The sequence below is a fragment of the Chlamydotis macqueenii genome, chromosome 1, assembly GCF_036417535.1.
Source record: "Chlamydotis macqueenii isolate bChlMac1 chromosome 1, bChlMac1.mat, whole genome shotgun sequence".
NCBI classification, from domain to species: Eukaryota; Metazoa; Chordata; class Aves; order Otidiformes; family Otididae; genus Chlamydotis; species Chlamydotis macqueenii.
This window is the reverse complement of record NC_141556.1, coordinates 29,700,764-29,719,918: the sequence shown is the minus strand read 5'-3', so window position 1 is coordinate 29,719,918 and position 19,155 is coordinate 29,700,764. Positions and strand designations below refer to the sequence as shown.

At 38.6% G+C, this 19,155-nt stretch overlaps 1 protein-coding gene across 4 annotated transcripts in view; it reads right to left on the bottom strand.

Annotated features, from left to right (window-relative positions):
- DOCK4 (dedicator of cytokinesis 4) overlaps positions 1-19,155 on the bottom strand; it is a 253,451-nt gene that overhangs the window by 97,792 nt on the left and 136,504 nt on the right. For all 4 annotated transcript variants that reach the window (XM_086747731.1, XM_086747749.1, XM_086747741.1 and 1 more), the window contains exon 13: positions 14,936-15,061. In XM_086747731.1, coding sequence (XP_086603857.1) covers positions 14,936-15,061 — 126 coding nt within the window. The remainder of the gene's footprint in view (positions 1-14,935; positions 15,062-19,155) is intronic.

Here is a 19,155-nt window from a genome sequence, read left to right as displayed (position 1 = left end):
ACAGAAACAAATACCAGGACAGATGGTATTCACTTAAGACTTTTGTGTGAAGTCAAGGATGAAAGAGCTGAATTACTAATGAGCATGTGCATTCACTGAATCAATCTTTGGTTACCAGTGAGAAACAGGTTCAAAATAAGCAAAAGGTGGTGGTTATTCTGGTAACAGACAGCAAGACTTGTAAAAAAAACCCCACAAAAACAAAAAAGCAACCCCAAAACAAAAACTAAACATAAACCAAAACCTTTCCGAAGGATATTGTGAAAGTGAGAAATGTGTAAGGGTTCAAGGGAAGAATGGAGAAGACATGGAAGGAAGATCCACTAAACGATATGAAACAGAGGATCACAAGCAGCTCAGGAAATCCCTTGAGCTGAAAATAGCTGGAGGCTGGGAGAGCATCAGGGGGTAATTACCATACATGCATAAATGCATGCTCAGTTCTTACTCTTCCTCAGGTGTCTTTTTACAACACTGGCTTGATGGGCCCTTCATCTGAATCAGCAAAGCTGTTTGTATATTTACACATATCACAAAATTACTCCTAGAGCTACTAGATTCCGATTATTTCCACACTGCAATAATATTTTACTATAAAAGTTTTAGAAGCCAGTACAGCATGGTTACCAAAGAGAGTGCAATGTATTGATGTGATACAGTTATACTGGGATCGGTTCCAGTTAGTGCTGGCAGTGGGTCACTCCCAAGACTCTTACATTCAGAAAAAAATGACAACACAAAATGATCAAAAAGAGCAACTTCGCTATGTAACTGATTTTAGCACATAACTTGTAAACAATTTCACTTTAAAGATTAACTTGACTTCTACATGCATTTGTGCTACATTCAGTCATTATTTTTATTTACTAACAAGGAATTATTTCAATTTTCCATGGGGTCTTCAGAGAAATAAACCAAATAACCCTTTCCACCACAAATTTCATGATCTAGCCTAGATCATGATCTAGGATGAAACTCAGTGAAAACTGTATTTTTTCCTTTTTAAACAGAGTAAACTGTCCAGGATTGAAATGTAAATGACACTGAACAGGTTGCCCTGAGAAGCTGTGGATACTCTGTCATTGGGAGTGTTCACAGTCAGGTTGATGTGGCTTTGACCAAACTGATCTCATGAAAAATGTCCCTGCTCATGAAGGGGCAGTGATAACAATCTTGATTTTTTTAAAGATTACATTTAAAGGTACATTCCAACGCAAACCATTTTATTATTCTATGCAAAAATCAGAAAGCACTTCTAAAAGAAGTAATTAGAGCTTCACAGAAGTGTGCTTTCAAAAAAGGTATCTGCATGTTAAGGTTTTAAAAAAAAAATCCAAATTCACTGAGTTTCAACTTTTTAATTGCCAGAAGAAATCAAATCACAGGGAAAAAGACAAGGCAGTATGATGGAGTTTCACAAATACTGTCCTTTTCTTCTCTTACAGAACTTTGGCACAGTTTGTAATCAGTGATATGAGAGCATAGTCCAGATGAATTTTGTCCTGATCCACATCCAGTCAGGAAGCTCTACTCTGTTTTCAATGTCTTGGAGCAAATCAAGACACGTGGGTCATTGAAAGAAAATTCCAGATTTTCTCCATTATCATGCAAGGCAAATTAAATCCAAGAGGAGACTAAGCCTCTTATGCTATATGAAAAATAATGATGCTTTATACGGAAACAGATAGAAAAGCAAAAGGGAGATGATTGAAATAGACTGGAAAATTAATAAAAAAGAATGTAAACGATGGGCTATCCGTCAAGTCTGCATCAGGCAGATATAACAGCAGCTTCCTTTTCTCAACCTACGTGGCATATCTGACATTTTATAATCTTTACAAAAATGTAGGGTTTGGTTTAAATTTGGCCTTGTGTCTGGACTTGTACTCACACATATTTCACTTTTGGTTTAAAAAAGATCACTACTTGCAACAAAAATGTAAGAAAACCAATTATATTGAACTTGAACAGTTCAGATAAGTGTTCTGGAATATAAAGAACTTAAAGCCATACTCCCGACAAATCTTTAGCACAAAATTTGTATGAACATATTACAAATAAAAGGTCATAGGATCAAAAAGTCAATGAGGCTGTAAAAATCAAGCACAAAGTCTTATCAGAAAATAGTTGACTGTAAAAAAAAAAATTGATTTGGAAAGTAAACCTCACTCTGGAAAGGAAAAAGGAAAGAAAACTGTAATAAAGACTTAGACAAATACATGTACATCCAAATTTAAAAAGACTATTTCACTCTTAATGTATTGCTCTGGAGATATCTTAATCACTTACTTCCTCAATGTACAAATACCATTGCTTCAATCTTCCTTAACAGAAATTCCCTCTCCAAAAACTGAGACTGTATAGAACTCTGGGCATTCTTTTGTGGCCCCTCTTCCATTATAAACAATTCCAACTTCCTCTATAAAACATCAGTAAATTGTTGAATTTACTTACATGCCTTTAACTGATCTTTTAAATTTACGGTAATTGCAATTACACAATTGATTAGAAGAATATGCACCATTTTTCTATGAGATCTTTGCCTTAGCCAGTATTACCAGATAGATAATTTTGACAGATTAAATCACCTTGTTTTCACTAAGAGGGGCAATTACAGCCATAAGTAGCACTGAAAGGGAAAGTCCTGCTGAATATCTGAGTTCTGAGGTAGACTTCGGTGAGTACAATCTCCACTAAAACATCTGCATGGCTCAAATAAATCTCTCCTAGGTATATGTGTACTGAGATTATTACACAGTCATCTGGTTGATCAAATGTGAGGAATTTACACAGAAACAAGAGAGGCAGATGTTAGATAGTACAGTACATCAGACTACCGCTTGAAAACATGCCTATAGTATTGAATCTCAGTCAGATACAATGAGACTTTAAACACGCTGAAAAAAGCAACAGACTTATTCCAGCTTATATCTATGTTTAGAAATACAAAGTCCTCTTTTCTAAGTCTGTTTCAGTGAAAACATCCAATGGTTATTTTCAGCATGAAGTCCAGTACAGGAATAAGCAACTGAAAACAATATAAAAAATGATACTCAGCTTTAAGGTGACAAACCTACCTCTACCTCTAATAAAATTGTGTGGTGTGAAAGATCTAGATAATTTGAGAGCAGTTTTTTAAAAAAAGAAAGGCCATTTTTGTCTGTTCTTATCTCCATCTCCTGATTCCTGTTGTGACAGCTTCTTTAAGCTTCCTGAATTCACCACAGGGCTTCTGCACTGTGCAATGCGCATGTGGATGCCAACATCCAGTCAGTAACACTGTTCACCATTACAGGGTCAAATCCCCTTGTAAGTCAGCTTTGCCTAGGACTGACATACAGTTTTCCGGGTAAGAAAAAGACTACAGAATGGTGAACTAAGATCATTAAACATGTTTTGTGACGCTAAACCACTTAAGTCTCCTTAGATGTGAAGGGCATTTCTAGACATGTGAGTTATGGGCTGAGTCAACAGAAGCTGGAGAAAAGCAAACTAAAGAAGCCATGTATTGCATTTCTGTGTTGTTTGCATCATTTCACTGCTTTAAAGCTGCTTATCTTGGCACAGCTACTTTCAATCCACTAACCTAAACAAAAAATGAGGTTAACATGTTACAACCAACCATAAATAAGGCAGAAGTGTTATACATTGGATGTGAGATGACCAACAACAAAGCAGGAAGAAAAAAACCAAACCAAACCAAAACATTGGTGTTGGTCCCTGTGAGAGCAGGAAGTCATAAGCTGCCTCTTGGAAAAACGGAAGAACTGTAAGGATCAAAGAGTGCTTCTGGGGAAGCTGTTTGTTCTTACTTCAGACAACAATGCAATGTGTTGAAAAAGGGTAGTATCAACACACTTTGTCCTAATTACAGAAGTGACCCATTAACCCCAACACTTCGGCACTACTTAGCACCCTATTATTTCACCTATTTGGCTAATCAAAACGTGATTTTTAAATATTAAAAGCTACAGACTGAAGCACTCCTACAAGAACTTCTACTACGAAGTGAGGGCAAAAGCTATTTGGAATTTGAATGTACACATATTTGTACACAGCACAAGTGTTCAGTGCACATCCTGCAGGGACATTTACTCTGCCAAGTGAATTTAATTGTATGTGAAATGTGCTGAATTGAAATATCTGGGTTGCTAAACCAAAATGTGTACAGCACAGCACTGGCAGTACCTGCCTCTTCATATGGTCCTGCCAATACATTTCCGCTTTGACCTGACAAAAATATCCTGAAAGCTTTATTTATAGGCTGAGAAAGGAAAAACTCCAAAGCCTCCTTACAGCTCAAGGTTTCTGACCTAAGAAGAAATAGAAGAAGCTTCACTACTTCAATCCAGCTAGTAATGAAGTATTCAACGGCTGAATGGGAGCAGAGGACAGACCCGATCAGCATCAATTACATGAAAGAGGCGATTACAAGGAGCAGGAGGAATGGCCAGTTAAAGCTGGAACACAACCACAAGACAGACTGCCAGAGGACACGCTTAGCTAATGGAGGTCAGCCTTCCAGAACCTACCAACTATAAACCACCAATTTTAAATAACCAGTAAAGAGCAAGAAGTTATTTGCAGATTGGAGATGACAGGGGTCCCATTATCTCCACCATGCAGTTTCATTATGGGATGGCTCTCCAGGCTCCCCTTCCTTGACAGATAAGAGGCTGTATCATCACTATACAGGCCCCGCGTACAAGCACTGATCTGCTGCTGCTCACAGGGTGCACCCACAGCTATGGGACCTAGGGCTAAGCTGCTCCCAGCTCCAGAGGCTTGAATGCTCCTGCTGTACCTCAAGTGACAGGAGCAAGACAGGTTATCACTGGTAAGGAGAAAGTCAGATCAGGACAAGCATCAAGAGAACATTTCTATGAATGTTCTTTTATTTTCCTAGAAACATTTGTACCTAACTGAAGTGCCAAAGTAATGATCCTTCATCACAAAACTGTTTTTAAATTTGCACTGAGGAAGCTGTGAGTTACAATTGCAACACAGATATTACAACAAGACTTTCTCATATTCCAACCACATTTAGAACTGTAGAATCTCTTGTAGCATATTAATATGCAACAAGGTTTTCAAGCTGAAGACAGTTGTCAAAGATCAAAGGTAACTGTCTTTGTTAGAAAGGAAAGAGTTTAGTTTGCCAGGTATCCCTGAAAAGCTTTTTAGTGAAATAAATTCCAATTTGATTATTTAGTACTGTAACAAAACACAGTGTGTTTTTATTTGAACATCTCTGACACTTATAGCTTTCAGTGTGCAAGTCTAAACTGTCCTGACAGCAGCCATTAATTTAAAAATAATTACACAGAATTCACTAGAGGCTTTTATTAGGAATTGCTTTTCTGAAAGCTTTACTCAGAATTACAGGTCCTTTAGAACCATGAATTGAAAAGGAGCACAAAACAATATTTTGTTTAGAGAAAGTCCCTGTTCATTTACATCTCTGTAAAATACAAGCTAATGAGTTGCTTTGTTTTATACCCTAAACAGGACTTGAACAGCTCTTAATTTCAGTTGTAGGGACTGAAAATCTCTGGTTGTGGCATAGACAAAAGGGTATTATCAAGGATGTAAATCTTATGGATGCAAAATGTTTTTGACAAAAGCTCCTTAGAATACATTGTAGACTGAGACAAGAGCTTTCAGTTGGAGGATCTCAAAAAAACACATAGGAGGTGATTTTAACCTGAGGAGAGCGCTAGGGACCCTTAGTCTGCCCTGTTTTCTACCCTTCCAGTCAATCTATGCTATGCCTTTTAGCAGCCTAGGATGTTCTATGATGTTACTATCCGTGCTGATATACTGACAACAACAAGCAAAACTGGAAGACAATAACAAGCAAAATAAAAGACAAGGGCAGGATATCTTCCACTCCCTTTTTAGCCCAGTAAACTTGGAAGTAGCACAGCTGAAGTTACAATAAGAAGTAGTTTACAGAAACACAGGGACAAGGCAGAAGGGCTCAATTCAAAAGTAGGTGGCCCTATGTCTGGGTGATGCAGCACTGACCATCAGCATAGAGCCTAAATGTTAACAAGTTACACTACAAGCTGATCATATTTGCAGCAGTCACAACCTGGAGGTTGTAAATACTTTAACTATCCAAATACGTGTTTATTAATATATACACTTTGGGCAGAGGAGAAGAGATTAAGTCCTGGAATACTATAGCAATACTAAACTCCTGCTAATGTCTTGCTGTCACTTGAACTTTGATGACTTCATAGAATCACAGAATGCTTTTGGTTAGATTGGACCTTTAAAGGTCATCTAGTCCAATCCTCTGTCAAGAAGCAGGGACATCTCCAACCAGATCAGGTTGCTCAGACCCTCATCCAACCTGGCCTTGAACATTTCCAGGGATGGGGCATCCACCACCTCTGGGCAACCTGTTCCAGTGTTCCACCACCCTCCTCATAAAAATTTCTTCCGTATAGCTAGCCTAAATCTACCTCCTTCTAGTTTAAAACCATTACTCCTTGTCCTATTGCTACAGGCCCTATTAAAATGTTGGTCCTTATCTTTTTTATAAGCCCACTTTAGGTACTGGAAGGTTGCTATAAGGTCTCCCTGGAGCCTTCTCTTCTCCAGGCTGAACAGCCCCAACTCTCTCAGCCTGTGCTCATAGGAGAGGTGCTCCAGGCCTCTGAACATTTTTGTGGCTCTCCTCTAGAGCCACTCCAACTGGTCCATGTCTTTCCTGTGCTGAAGACCTCAGAGCTGGACACAGTGCTCCAGGTAAAATCTCACTAGAGTGGAGCAGAGGGGCAGAATCACCTCCCTCGACCTGCTGGCCTTGCTCCTCCTGATGCAGCCCAGGATGTGGTTGGGCTTTCTGGGATGCAAGCATGCAGTGCCAGCTCATATCCGGTTTTTCATCCAAAAGTACCCCTAAGTCATTCTCTGCAGGGATGCTCTCAATCCCTTCATCCTTCAGCCTGTATTGATACTGGTCCCATGTGCAAGACCTTGCACTTGGCCTGGTTGAATTCCATGAGGTTCTCATGGGGCCACCTCTCCAGCCTGTCAGGGTCCCTCTGGATGGCATCCCTTCCCTCCAGCATGTCAACTGTGCCACACAGCTTGGTGACGCCAGCAAATCTGCTGAGGGTGCACTCTGTACCACTGTCCATGTCACCGGACAGTTAAGATGTTAAACAGGGCCAGTCCCAATAGCACCTCTGAGGAATGTCACTTATCACCAGTCTCCACTTGGACACTGAGCTGTTGACCACAACTCTGAGTGAGGCCGTCCAGTAAATTCCTTATCCACTGAGTAGTCCATCCATCAAACCCATGTCTCTCCAGTTTAGAGACAAGGATGTCATGCAGGACAGCGTCAAATGCTCTGCACAAGTCCAGGTAGATGATATCAAGTTGGTCGTCCCTTATACATCAATGCTGTAACCCCATCATAGAAGGCCACCAAATTCATCAGGCACGATTTGCCCTTGAGGAAGCCATGTTGGCTGTCACCAATCACCTCCTTATTTCCCATGTGCCTTAGCATGGTTTCCAGGAGAATCTGCTCCATGACCTTGCCAGGTACAGAGGTGAGACTGACTGGCTTGTAGTTCCCCAGGTCTTCCTTGACTGCTTTCCTGAGATCACCTCAAGAAGCTACAGGCACATTGCATTTCACAAAAAAATGTCATCACTGCAGGAAGTGAAATCCTATTACTGAAACAATTTCTTTTTTGTTTTCCATTGTAGAAGATAATGAAATAGTGGCTGGCTGCTTATCAGCGAATGTATTCAACACTTAAAGAAACGAGGCAAATCTCATTGACATGCTTGAAGCTGCCAGTAAACATATGTCAGATTTAAAGACCATGAGAATCACCAGTCAGCTGTCCAGAAAGGAGTGCTTTCTCCCCATATAGCAACACCTTGGTTTCTCCATTACTGTGGCAAAGAACCACCTTGTTATTTGCCAGAACCTTTGGCTTGCATAGACTCACAGTAATTACTATTTGAGTAATATTCACATGATTCAAGAATGAGAAAATGTACTCTGTGCTTAAACATATACATACCAGCAAAAGAGCTGAGATTGAGACCCTCTGGTGATACCCGACAAAAGCTTATTTGGGGTGGGGTGTGTTTGCGTGTAAGTATATGACAAGGGATGGGCAGAAAAAAATAATACCATTTCTATCATTTATACACTGCTAGCTAGTTTTTATATTATTAATTATATAGAATCACAGAATCACAGAATGGTTAGGGTTGGAAGGGATCTTCAAGGGTCATCTAGTCCAACCCCCCTGCAAGGAGCAGGGACATTCTTATTTACATAAGACAAACATTAAAACAACTCTGCATTTGTTAGAATTTTGGGAGCACTGGTGAACTTTGGTAACACTACTGCCTTTTTACTATTGGATTAAGTGAGCTCTGGCATTTAAATCAAAGACAAAGATGAATAAACAGATTCCTTTTCTCAGTTACCCTACTGTCCTTTTTCAACAGAATTTTATTGCATTTTCAGCTTTATTAGAGAAACTCTCAACATGTCCTAAGAAACTAATCAGAAAACAGCTGATGAAGCAAATGAGATGTCCTTTATGAGGGATTCTCGAACTGTAATACTTTCAGATTTCAAGTGGATTGTATATCTACCACAATTGCACTGTGACCCAATTGCTCCGTGACTTTTTTTTTGCTCTTCCTTTTAACAATGAGATGTAACACAAGTTGCTCTGAAAAAGTGGTGAATAAAAGACAAGCTTTTTTAACAGAAAACTTTGACATATTGATTCTGTATAGCTACAATATAAAGAAAATATTTCCAATAGAATTTTGAAATATCATTTATTTTTACAGAACTAAAGCATTCACTTCTTAGTTTGCCAATGCTCTTTACCCAGTAATTGAAGAAAAGAGTTAAAAGCCATAACTATCCCTGTATACACTTGCCATGCACCACCGCTACTTATTCTATGCTCAGAAGTAAGCCAGCTTACTCTGCCAAATGCTATAAACAGCAGAAGACCCTTTTCCCCATTCTCCCCTTCCAAAGACTTTAAATCAAGGGGCATTCAATTAAATTCTGGCTTTTCTTCCCTTTCCATAGTTCTCTTATTTATCCTTCAGCTCCTAATAAACTAAGAAAATAAGACAGAGGAGATGGGAAGGAGAAGGAAAACAATACAGAAGTTACTTGCTCTTGCCTAACCAAGTATGCAGTCATGTATTAGTATCTTTGTTTTCTCCGGTGACTTGTAGAAATTATAATCCCTTTGGTAGATAGGACCAAAGCTTTAAAAAAGTATTAAAATAGGATTTGGAAAGCAGAGGATATTCCCCATAGAGTACTATAGTTTCATGAAAGGTCAAAATTCCGCGTGTCTTTACTCCACAATATTGCTTAAACATATTTTGTGTAACTAATATATCCAGGCAATATTACTTTCAGTAATTAAAAATACATATTTCTGGATTCCTGGAAATCAGAATGGCAAACAGTAGCAGGTGTTAAATTTAGGCTGTTTGCACTCCATAAGGGATAAAGGAGGTTGGAAAAATTCATACTCCTCGGAGAAAAATGCTTAAGTGTGTCAGACATATTTATTTTCCTAGAATCAACAGCTCTTTACTAAGTCCAAGCTCACTGACAGATACAGACGCTTACCATGATGAAGAGAGCAGATTCCATAGCTTTCTTTGAATTGTTGCTCTCCAGAATCTTATTCTAAGCTTTGAAAGAGGGAATATGCTTCTAGTCAAAATCACATCATTGAAAAATGCATCTTATCACAAGGATCATTTGTACAAAAAGAAAAATATTCTAGCTCTAGTTTCATTTTAAAAGCTTCTGAAAACAGAAAGTAAGAAAGATTGGAGAGTATGTGCTTGCACATTAAAAGAACAGAAGATCTTTTAGTAATCCGGATGAAGGAGTAATGAGTATATTCAGTAGCTTTCAAAGACGCAATTCTGATGAGATTTGACTAGACAGCTAAAGGACACTTAATGAAGTTAAAAGTTGACAAATGCAAAGCAGTGCAGATATGACAGTAAAAAACTCTAAGTTATTTTTCCTAAACTAAGCATATGAAAGCTTAATGTGAGAAACTTAAAAGCACTGCAGCATCCTAGGCAGCTCATTCTATCTGCTACATGAGCAGAAATTGAAAAAAAAAATAAAATAAGAAAGACAGAACACTGAGAAACAAAATTTGACTTTTATTGTTTGACAAATAAGTCTGAAAGTATGAAAATTCCATTACAGAAATTAATACTGCAGCTTCGTGCAGAGTCTTTAGCTATATTATTTGCAAAATTATATCACAGGATTAGAAGGGGACCAAAAAATTCAGAGTGAAGGACTACAAGCCAAGAACTTTACAGTCAAGACTGACTTGCTCAGTTATAGATACTAGTGTTATAGACCCTCTAAGCTTATGCACAAGGGATACAATGGTCAATGTAATACTGTTGTACTTATTTGTCAATTCTTTAAGCACTGAGAGTCATAAGAGTTTAATAATTCGGATGGACAGGAAGAAATCTAAACTCCGATCTTAACTCAGAGCAAGTGGTGGTCAGATCTCAGCAGTGGTAATGTCATCAGTTTGGAACATAAGCTGAAATGAGGTTGCCTACAGCTGATAGGTTGCCCAGAGAGGTGGTGGATGCCCCATCTCCAGAAACATTCAAGGCCAGGTTGGACAGGGTGCTGAGCAATCTGATCTGGTTGGAGATGTCCCTTCTCCTTGCAGAGGGGTTGGACTAGATGACCTTTAACCCAACCTATTTTATTATTCTATGAGTCTAATTGATATCCATCTATGAAAATCTGTTGAGATGACAGCCAACAGGCCAATCATTTATACATTCCAGTACATTTTATGGACTAAGACATTTGGAGGCAAGCTGCTTTCCTCTGTAAGATACAGACACTTTCAAAATCATATCTATAGCTGTTTTAAATAAGAATAATCTTCCTATTACAGACAAAACTGCGTAGAGTGAATTTGTAGGTAAAATTCCAGGAAGTAAGGGTTGGACCTAACTGAATTGCTTAGTGAAAAAAGCATTCTACAAAAAGACATTAAATTACTTTACTTCATGTGCTAGTGTCTCACGCAGAATGGATTTTGGCTTTGAACGTACCAAGTAGTCAAGACAACTACTACCAGTACTAGACTTAGCACTATTAAGAACAGTACAGCTTAAATAAAGTAAAGCAGATGCAGTTCTGGTCTGATAAGCACAAGAAAGGAAGATGTGCAGCTACATGGATGCTTACCACATGACAGTTTAGTGTCCGCTTACAACTGGCAATCCTAGCAGGGAGCTATGGCTCCTCCAGTAAGCCCTCATTTAGACAAACAGCTGTGCTAGAGTTTACTCCAATTCTAAAAACCTCACACAACACACACTAATGATAAGGCTTATTTATGGAATTTGATATCACCTACAAAGATGCAAAAGAATATGTACATACCTGTGTGCTAAAACACTTAAGTGTACATAGCACTGAAGTTATGCACTGATACAGATGCGGTAAGTCAAATTTGGAAACAGATTCCATAAGAACACACTACATAAAACAGCAAAAAAGGTTGGTAAAGGTATGTACAGAAAAATACAAAAGGGCTTTCATTTACCATCACCTATTATGTACATTAATCTAACTTAAAGTATTACTCAAAAAGTATAGTATGTTTGTAAATATTAAATGTTAAATTTATATACTAAGTAATGATGTGGTTGTCTGTTCTTTCAGGAAATGGCGAACATAGAAATTCAGGATGTAAGCTGTTACCCTTCGATGCTGCACAAAGCTTTCCCAGAATATTGGCTTGTACATGTGCAGACTACCACACTAGGATGCTGGAAAGGAGTTTACTAGTGGTTACGTGAAGTCTGCCCTTAAATCCTGGTTAAATCTAAAAAATGCACATTGATTAGACTCAAGATGACGCTTTCACTGCCCTTCCTTCTTCTGTCAGCTAGAATGAAGTGAGTTACTTCTCTCACAGCATTGTTGAATCATATATGCTTTTCTCTAGCCATCTACTTCATTTCCTAAAACACTTGCAGTTCTTCATTAGAAAATTCCACAGGTCCTGCAAAGAGCATTCTGTGGCTTCACTCCGTCAGGCTCCAGTGACAGAAAAAGCATTGCTCTATAAAAACATGCATTATTATTGTCAACAAAATTCCAGCTTGGCATCTATGCTGATCCTAGTTACTTTAAACGGCAAAATCTCCAAAGAGAAAAGGATTGATATGACAAAAAATGAAGGTCAGAGAGAGTTTAAATACACCAGAATAGGAGAGGGACTTAAAATATGGCATTTATAAAAGAGATACTGTAGTTTAGCAGCATGAAGTATTTCTTACTGAATAATTCAAGAGAATCTGGTTCACAACCCTAACCTAAGCACTAATTAGCCACTGCAAGATACTGACTTTCCACAAAAATATAAAATAAGATCTAATTAATGACTATTTCCAGTGGCAAAAGATTAAGTTCTCTAATTTATCTCTGAAAGAAGACACTAGAAGAGAAACAAAATGAAAGGCGAGCTTTAAAAGAAAAAAGCATTTCAAAGGCTAGGTTCCTGCGGGCATTTCGGTGCCTAGGGCACACTGCTCTGGTTAGCCCTTGGAACTCTGCATTACAAGAGTAAGATGATTACTCCTCTTGAGAAGAAATCTCTATGCCAATAAACACAGAATAATAACAGTACATTTTCTAAACTGAGGTATGCACACATTTGGACTAAGAAAGCAGCACACCAGAATCCATAGGTATTTTTTTTTAATAAAAAAGTGACAAATTGAGACTGTGCAATTCTTTGAAACTGAGTTGGGAAACTCCTCCAGCAGCTGATTACACAGTACTCTGCTATAACATCTTTCTTGCAGTTTAGTAGATCACATCATTTCACAACTGGAAAGCGAAGAGATACGAGAGCTATTTATAGAACTCAGAAAATTTGATAACACAAAACAGAAGGTCACTAAATCACTGTTAAATGGAGAAAGGTTTCTTAATGGGAGTTATAGCGTGCTCATTAAAACTGCTTCCACTGTTATCAGCCACATTATCTACAATACTTACTGAATTCAAATTACAAATTCAATAGCAATACAACAAATAAACCCTAGCTAATAAGCCATAAGACTTCAGTTGAATGCTTCCATTAAACATACATATGTAATCTACCTTTAAATTAAATGGCACCTGAGTCTTGCATTTTATTGTTCTAAATCTTGCAATGACACCAGCAGAATATTTTCATAATAATGCTCAACTAGTTTTATTAACTTGTGTTCTGTGCGTGTTTTCAGAAATAAGTAGTACTGATCAAGGATGCAGAAGGACAGATGTTTAATTGGCAGTAAGAACACAAGAGTGAATTCTCAGTTGTCAAGTTTCAGGCAGAAGTTCAAGAGAAATACATGCCCATAGCTAAAGCTGAGTCTCATTACTGAGTTTTAAAAGCCTATTTAAGAATTCCTTGAAAAGTGAAACATTGAAGCTTATTTATTGTTGCCTCAGAACCTTAGTTTACTTCTGATTTAGGTACAGAGGAATGCAAAGACAGATCTTTATATGAAGGTAGTGTCTATTAAAAATCTGCAAGTCATGAGGACAATTTATGTTTTATAGAGCAAGGCATTGTGCCTGGACTCAGCTAAAACTAAGATGTGAGCTCCACCCTGCAACGTTTCTCAGCAACAACACAACATTATAATCATGCCAAACTAGTCTGTTTGCAAGCATGCTTTTCCTTTAAAGAGCTATTTGCCTTGTAATTTCTAGCAATCCATTAAACCTTTAAAGAAATTTCATTTCAGGGATAGAACTATAGATATTAGTGCTTTTATATATAGATAGATAGATAGATCTTCTTCCTGTATTTGCTTCTTCACATTCATACTGACACAATATTTCTACCTTCCTTAGCATCTGTTGAAGGATTTGCATATTTAGTCATACAATATAATAAAAATAAAGTCTCTACATCCCTATTATTATCCATTTCCAGTATCTTCATTTCCAGTATTTGAGATACAAAACTGGTGAAACCAGAAGCTGTACAGTGTCAGTGAAGTTCTGTGAATCCTTATTCAGAAAGCTACCAGCTCCTAAAAACAATGTTCTGCTGGTTATCTCTTTCTCTGCATAGAGCTCAGCAGTCTTGCATTCAGTCATCTTCACTTCTGTAAAGTGGGGTTCAATCTCTCAAAAAAGGTTGCTATGGCTGTTTGCCCGTGTCGTAGTTCAGCCCCAACGGGGACCAGACTACGCAGTCTCTCTCTCACTCCCCTGACTCTCCGAGAGAATAGGAGGAGATTTGACAAACAAAAAAAAACCAGGGAAAAAAAAAACCAAACACGAGGGTTGAGATTTGAACAAAAAGTAAATTTAACAGTAATGACAGAAGAAAACAATAGAGTGATGGAACACAAATACAGTATAATAGCTCACAACAGATCTCTACATCCAGTCTCTTCCAACTAGGAGGACCTCCCTTCAGCACCCTCCTCACTTATATACTGAGCATGATGTCAGATGGGATGGAATAGCCCTTTGGCTAATTTGGGTAAATTAACCCCAGCTGTTAGCTAATTAGTTAACTATCCCAGCCATAGGGGCTACCAGCTTCAGTTCTCCACCCAGCTCAGGTAAATATTAACTCTATCCTGGCCAGAACCAGGACAGCCCGTTTGACATTAACATAGTAACTATACAGTGTATAATGCAATGGGGGCACGGGGACAGAGTTTTCTTCTATCTGAAAAAAAAACCCCACAAAAACTAAAATAAAAGTCTCTGGAAAAGTTCAAGAATTTTTAGAACACAGTATTTATTTGGAAAGCAGCTAAAAACTAAGTAATTTCTCATTAGTTCTTTCTTCTACTGCTTATTGAGAGTTTTTTCTTTTTAACTTACCAGGCATTATAATATTGGAAAAACCTAGTTTCCTTGTTATGGATACTCCATGGGTAAACATGGATGTATACTCTCTCCTAATTTGTTCTATGTCTCCATGAAGCAACTGAAGAGAAACTGCCAGACCTGAAAATGAAGAGGAAAAACAAGGAGAAATAAGGTATTCAAATAGATCATGGTCATGACTACTTCTTAAAAATTATATATACCTGCAAGTATATATATGCATTCCTGAGAACTCAGAAAATTCAGAGGAAGTTCAATAATACCAAGCCAACCATTTGAGAAAGGTACCAAGATACAGAAATCAATAAAGACTTGAAAACAACTACTCATGAAAAAGCATTAGTAAATTGTTACTGATATGTAACTGAACTATGATGACATGTCAGATCAAAATTATCTCAGTAGTGATGGACTGAGTCCTTGAAAGGAAAACAAGTTAGAAAAATGTCAATTCAGAGAAGTGTCAATCAGTAATATTTGCTACTATTTCATTTTTTTCACTTCCTTCAACACAATGCTGTCTTCATTGGTATGCAAGAAAAGGTGCAAACACAATGGTCCCTATCTACGGGAAAAACATGGAAATCTCATTACAATGCATCACCTAACTTGATACAAAGTTATACAATTTATTAATCCAAAACCTGAAGAAAAAAACTCTAACAAACCAATATACCACAATCAATATTTTTTTACTTAGGCACAGTAATTTCATAATGATGGAAATTACAACTTTTTTTTTCAATATTCAGATTTAACCAATCATACTCCTTCCTATGTTTGCTAGAAGACATGTAAAATACAAAGGGGGCCATATAATAATTTTCCAATATTTATTCGTCTAGAACCAAGGAAGAATAACTTCCTCTACTATATCTGCACTACACAAATAAATTGTAAACAATGTACTACATTACAGCTGAGATTAACAATAGGCATGCCTTTTGGTGATTTCAAATATAATCAGAGGCAAACGTCAGGATGATACAGCTTGGAAAGATTAATCTTTCCTGACCTTCATCATTACTGCAGCATATTATGTGTCAACATACAGATCAAGGAGAAGATAAGAGCAAACTCTTCATATACACTGAACAACTGGAGATAAATAGACAAGTCAGAAGAGTTATAATTAACTTTAGATTAAGTTTAAGTAAATAACATGTACACATAGACTGAACAACAAGGTCATTGGTCCTTTGAGCTTTGTAAGAAATTTCCCCGACAACCAATTTGGTGGCCTTTTATGACGGGGTAACAGCATCGGTGGACAAGGGACGGGCAACGGATATCATCTACCTGGACTTGTGCAAGGCATTTGACACTGTGCCACACAACATCCTTCTCTCTAAACTAGAGAGGCATGGGTTCGATGGATGGACCACTCGGTGGATAAGGAGTTCGCTGGATGGCCGCACTCAGAGAGTGGTGGTCAACGGCTCAATGTCCATGTGGAGACCGGTCACCAGTGGCGTCCCTTAGGGGTCCGTGTTGGGCCCGGCCCTGTTCAACATCTTTGTCGGCGACATGGACAGTGGGATAGAGTGCACCCTCAGCAAGTTCGCTGATGACACCAAGCTGTGTGGTGCTGTTGACATGCTGGAAGGGAGGGATGCCATCCAGAGGGACCTTGACAGGCTGGAGAGGTGGGCCCGTGCCAACCTCATGAAGTTCAACCAGGCCAAGTGCAAGGTCCTGCATCTGGGTCGTGGCAATCCCAAGCACAAATACAGGCTGGGCGGGGATTGGATCGAGAGCAGCCCTGAGGAGAAAGACCTGGGAGTGTTGGTAGACGAGAGGTTCAACATGAGTGGGCAATGCGCCCTTGTGGCCCAGAAGGCCAACCGCATCCTGGGCTGCATCAAGAGGAGCGTGGCCAGCAGGTCGAGGGAGGTGATTCTGCCCCTCTACTCTGCCCTGGTGAGACCCCACCTGGAGTACTGCGTCCAGTTCTGGAGTCCCCAACACAAGAAGGACATGGACCAGTTGGAAAGGGTCCAGAGGAGGGCCACAAAGATGATCAGAGGGCTGGAGCACCTCTCCTATGAGGACAGGCTGAGAGAGCTGGGGCTGTTCAGCCTGGAGAAGAGGAGGCTCCGGGGAGACCTTATAGCGGTCTTCCAATACCTCAAGGGGGCCTACAGGAAAGATGGGGAGAAGCTGTTCAGTAGGGCCTGTTGTGATAGAACAAGGGGTAATGGGTTTAAATTAGAAGGAGGTAGGTTTAGATTAGATATGAGAAAAAATTTTTTTACAATGAGAGTTGTAGAGCACTGGAACAGGTTGCCCAGAGAGGTGGTGGATGCCCCATCCCTGGAATCGTTCAAGGCCAGGCTGGATGAGGCTCTGAGCAACCTGATGTAGTCAGGGATGTCCCTGCTTCTTGCAGGGGGGTTGGACTAGATGACCGTTGAAGGTCCCTTCCAACTCTAACTATTCTATGATTCTATGTTACTATTTAAACAAATAAATTTACTTGAAGTTTGACGGTTCTTAAGTTAGAGCTTGAAAAACACGTACTAAGTACTGCCAGTCCAGGCTATTGCATGAAAGAGATCAGAGATCTAATTAGCATGACAACTTTTATCTTTTTCCTCTTACCTACACTTACATTTTATTATTTTGGCAACTCCAGAGAATGCAATACTCTGCCCACACTTCCATTCTCTTATGAAAAATAGCTCACTTGCACATCTCCAAATGAGTACATAAACAAATCTTATAAGGAACAACATCCAGTGAAGTCTATTCCATTTTAAGGACTGTATCTAATGCCATGGACATTAATTATTTCGGTAATGAGAATTTGCTCTCTAGTTATCCAGTTAACTTTTAGGAAGTAGTGACATCTAGCCCACATCTAATCTTGTTTCTTTTCTGTTTTAAGAAACTGTTACACATACATACGTATACTCATACCTCTATAGGCCCCTATTGCACTGTTTCCTTGGAAACTAAAAAAAAACATTTGCCATTTCTACAGATCACATCAACCACAACGGTGTTAAACCAGACATTGTACACCGCCTGGTGTTGAGTAAAGTTATTGTGTTTTCTAAACAAAAAGTTGAAGACCTCAAATCTAATTAGTACTACAGTTTTCTTTGTGTACAAGTTTCACAGATTGCCTTCAAGAATTTTATTTAGTTCAAAAATCAGATAAATGTAAAAAAACCTCATCAATGGCAAAATAGATTTAACTGGAGAAATAAGCTGCCTGTCAAGGATTTTAAGTATTTGCTCATGGAAGGCGAGAAAGGTGTTAGAGCTCTGCATTTCACAGCATTCACTGTCAGAATATGAAAAGTCATCCTTTTATATCCAAAAGCATCAAGAAAATCTCTCTGGGAACAGACTTAAAACACGGTTTAGTCATTTTACCTATAGTTTAAACATATCTTCAGAACATAAGTGGTATACATCCCCCAACTCTTCAGAATAATGAATAACATTGGCTTAAAGACAGCAAAGTGACTTAAAAAAAATACACAGTGTAAACAGTTCAATACAACAGGAAAGAGTGACACTAAACTAGAATGGAAACAGTAAAGATGCACAGGGAAGGAAGTCTGAAGGAATTCCAAAAAACAAGGTTTCAAAGTTAACAGTCTTGTCACTGAGGATCCAGCTGCCAAATGAAAAGGGAATTCACAAGAAGGGAAGCAGATGATCTGATAAATCTGGCAAAAATGCTGAAGTTAAGAGCATAAGGACTTTATATAATCAATGAAAAGACGGCAATCCCCAGTTAAGGGTTCCAATTCCTCTCTCAAAGCTCCACTAATTTTCCAAGGAAATGCTGGGGGGCCTAGTTACGGACCTAAAATCAGAAGATGCGAACCTCTACTGAGGTCTGATACCCAAGTTACGTATTAGGTTGCTTGAATTCCCACTGATTTGTTACATTCAGGATCTTGTGACAGGCAAAAGGAACACACTGTATATGAAAAGCCAGGAAATTATTTTTAGTTCTCATGAAAGTTAACAGTCTAACCAAGGAGTTGTTATTAGTCTATTTACAAAGATACTAACATACTCCAAACAAAATACTGTCAAAATGACATATATACACAGAATCTTTCCAGTATCTACCCCTTGCTCATCCTTCCACTGCCCCTCTAGGGTCTTAAGGTCAATTGTTTCAACCTGGGAAGGTGGTATATGGTGACCGCGTTATCAGCATCCCAAGTCCTTTGCCATTGGAAGTGGGATTG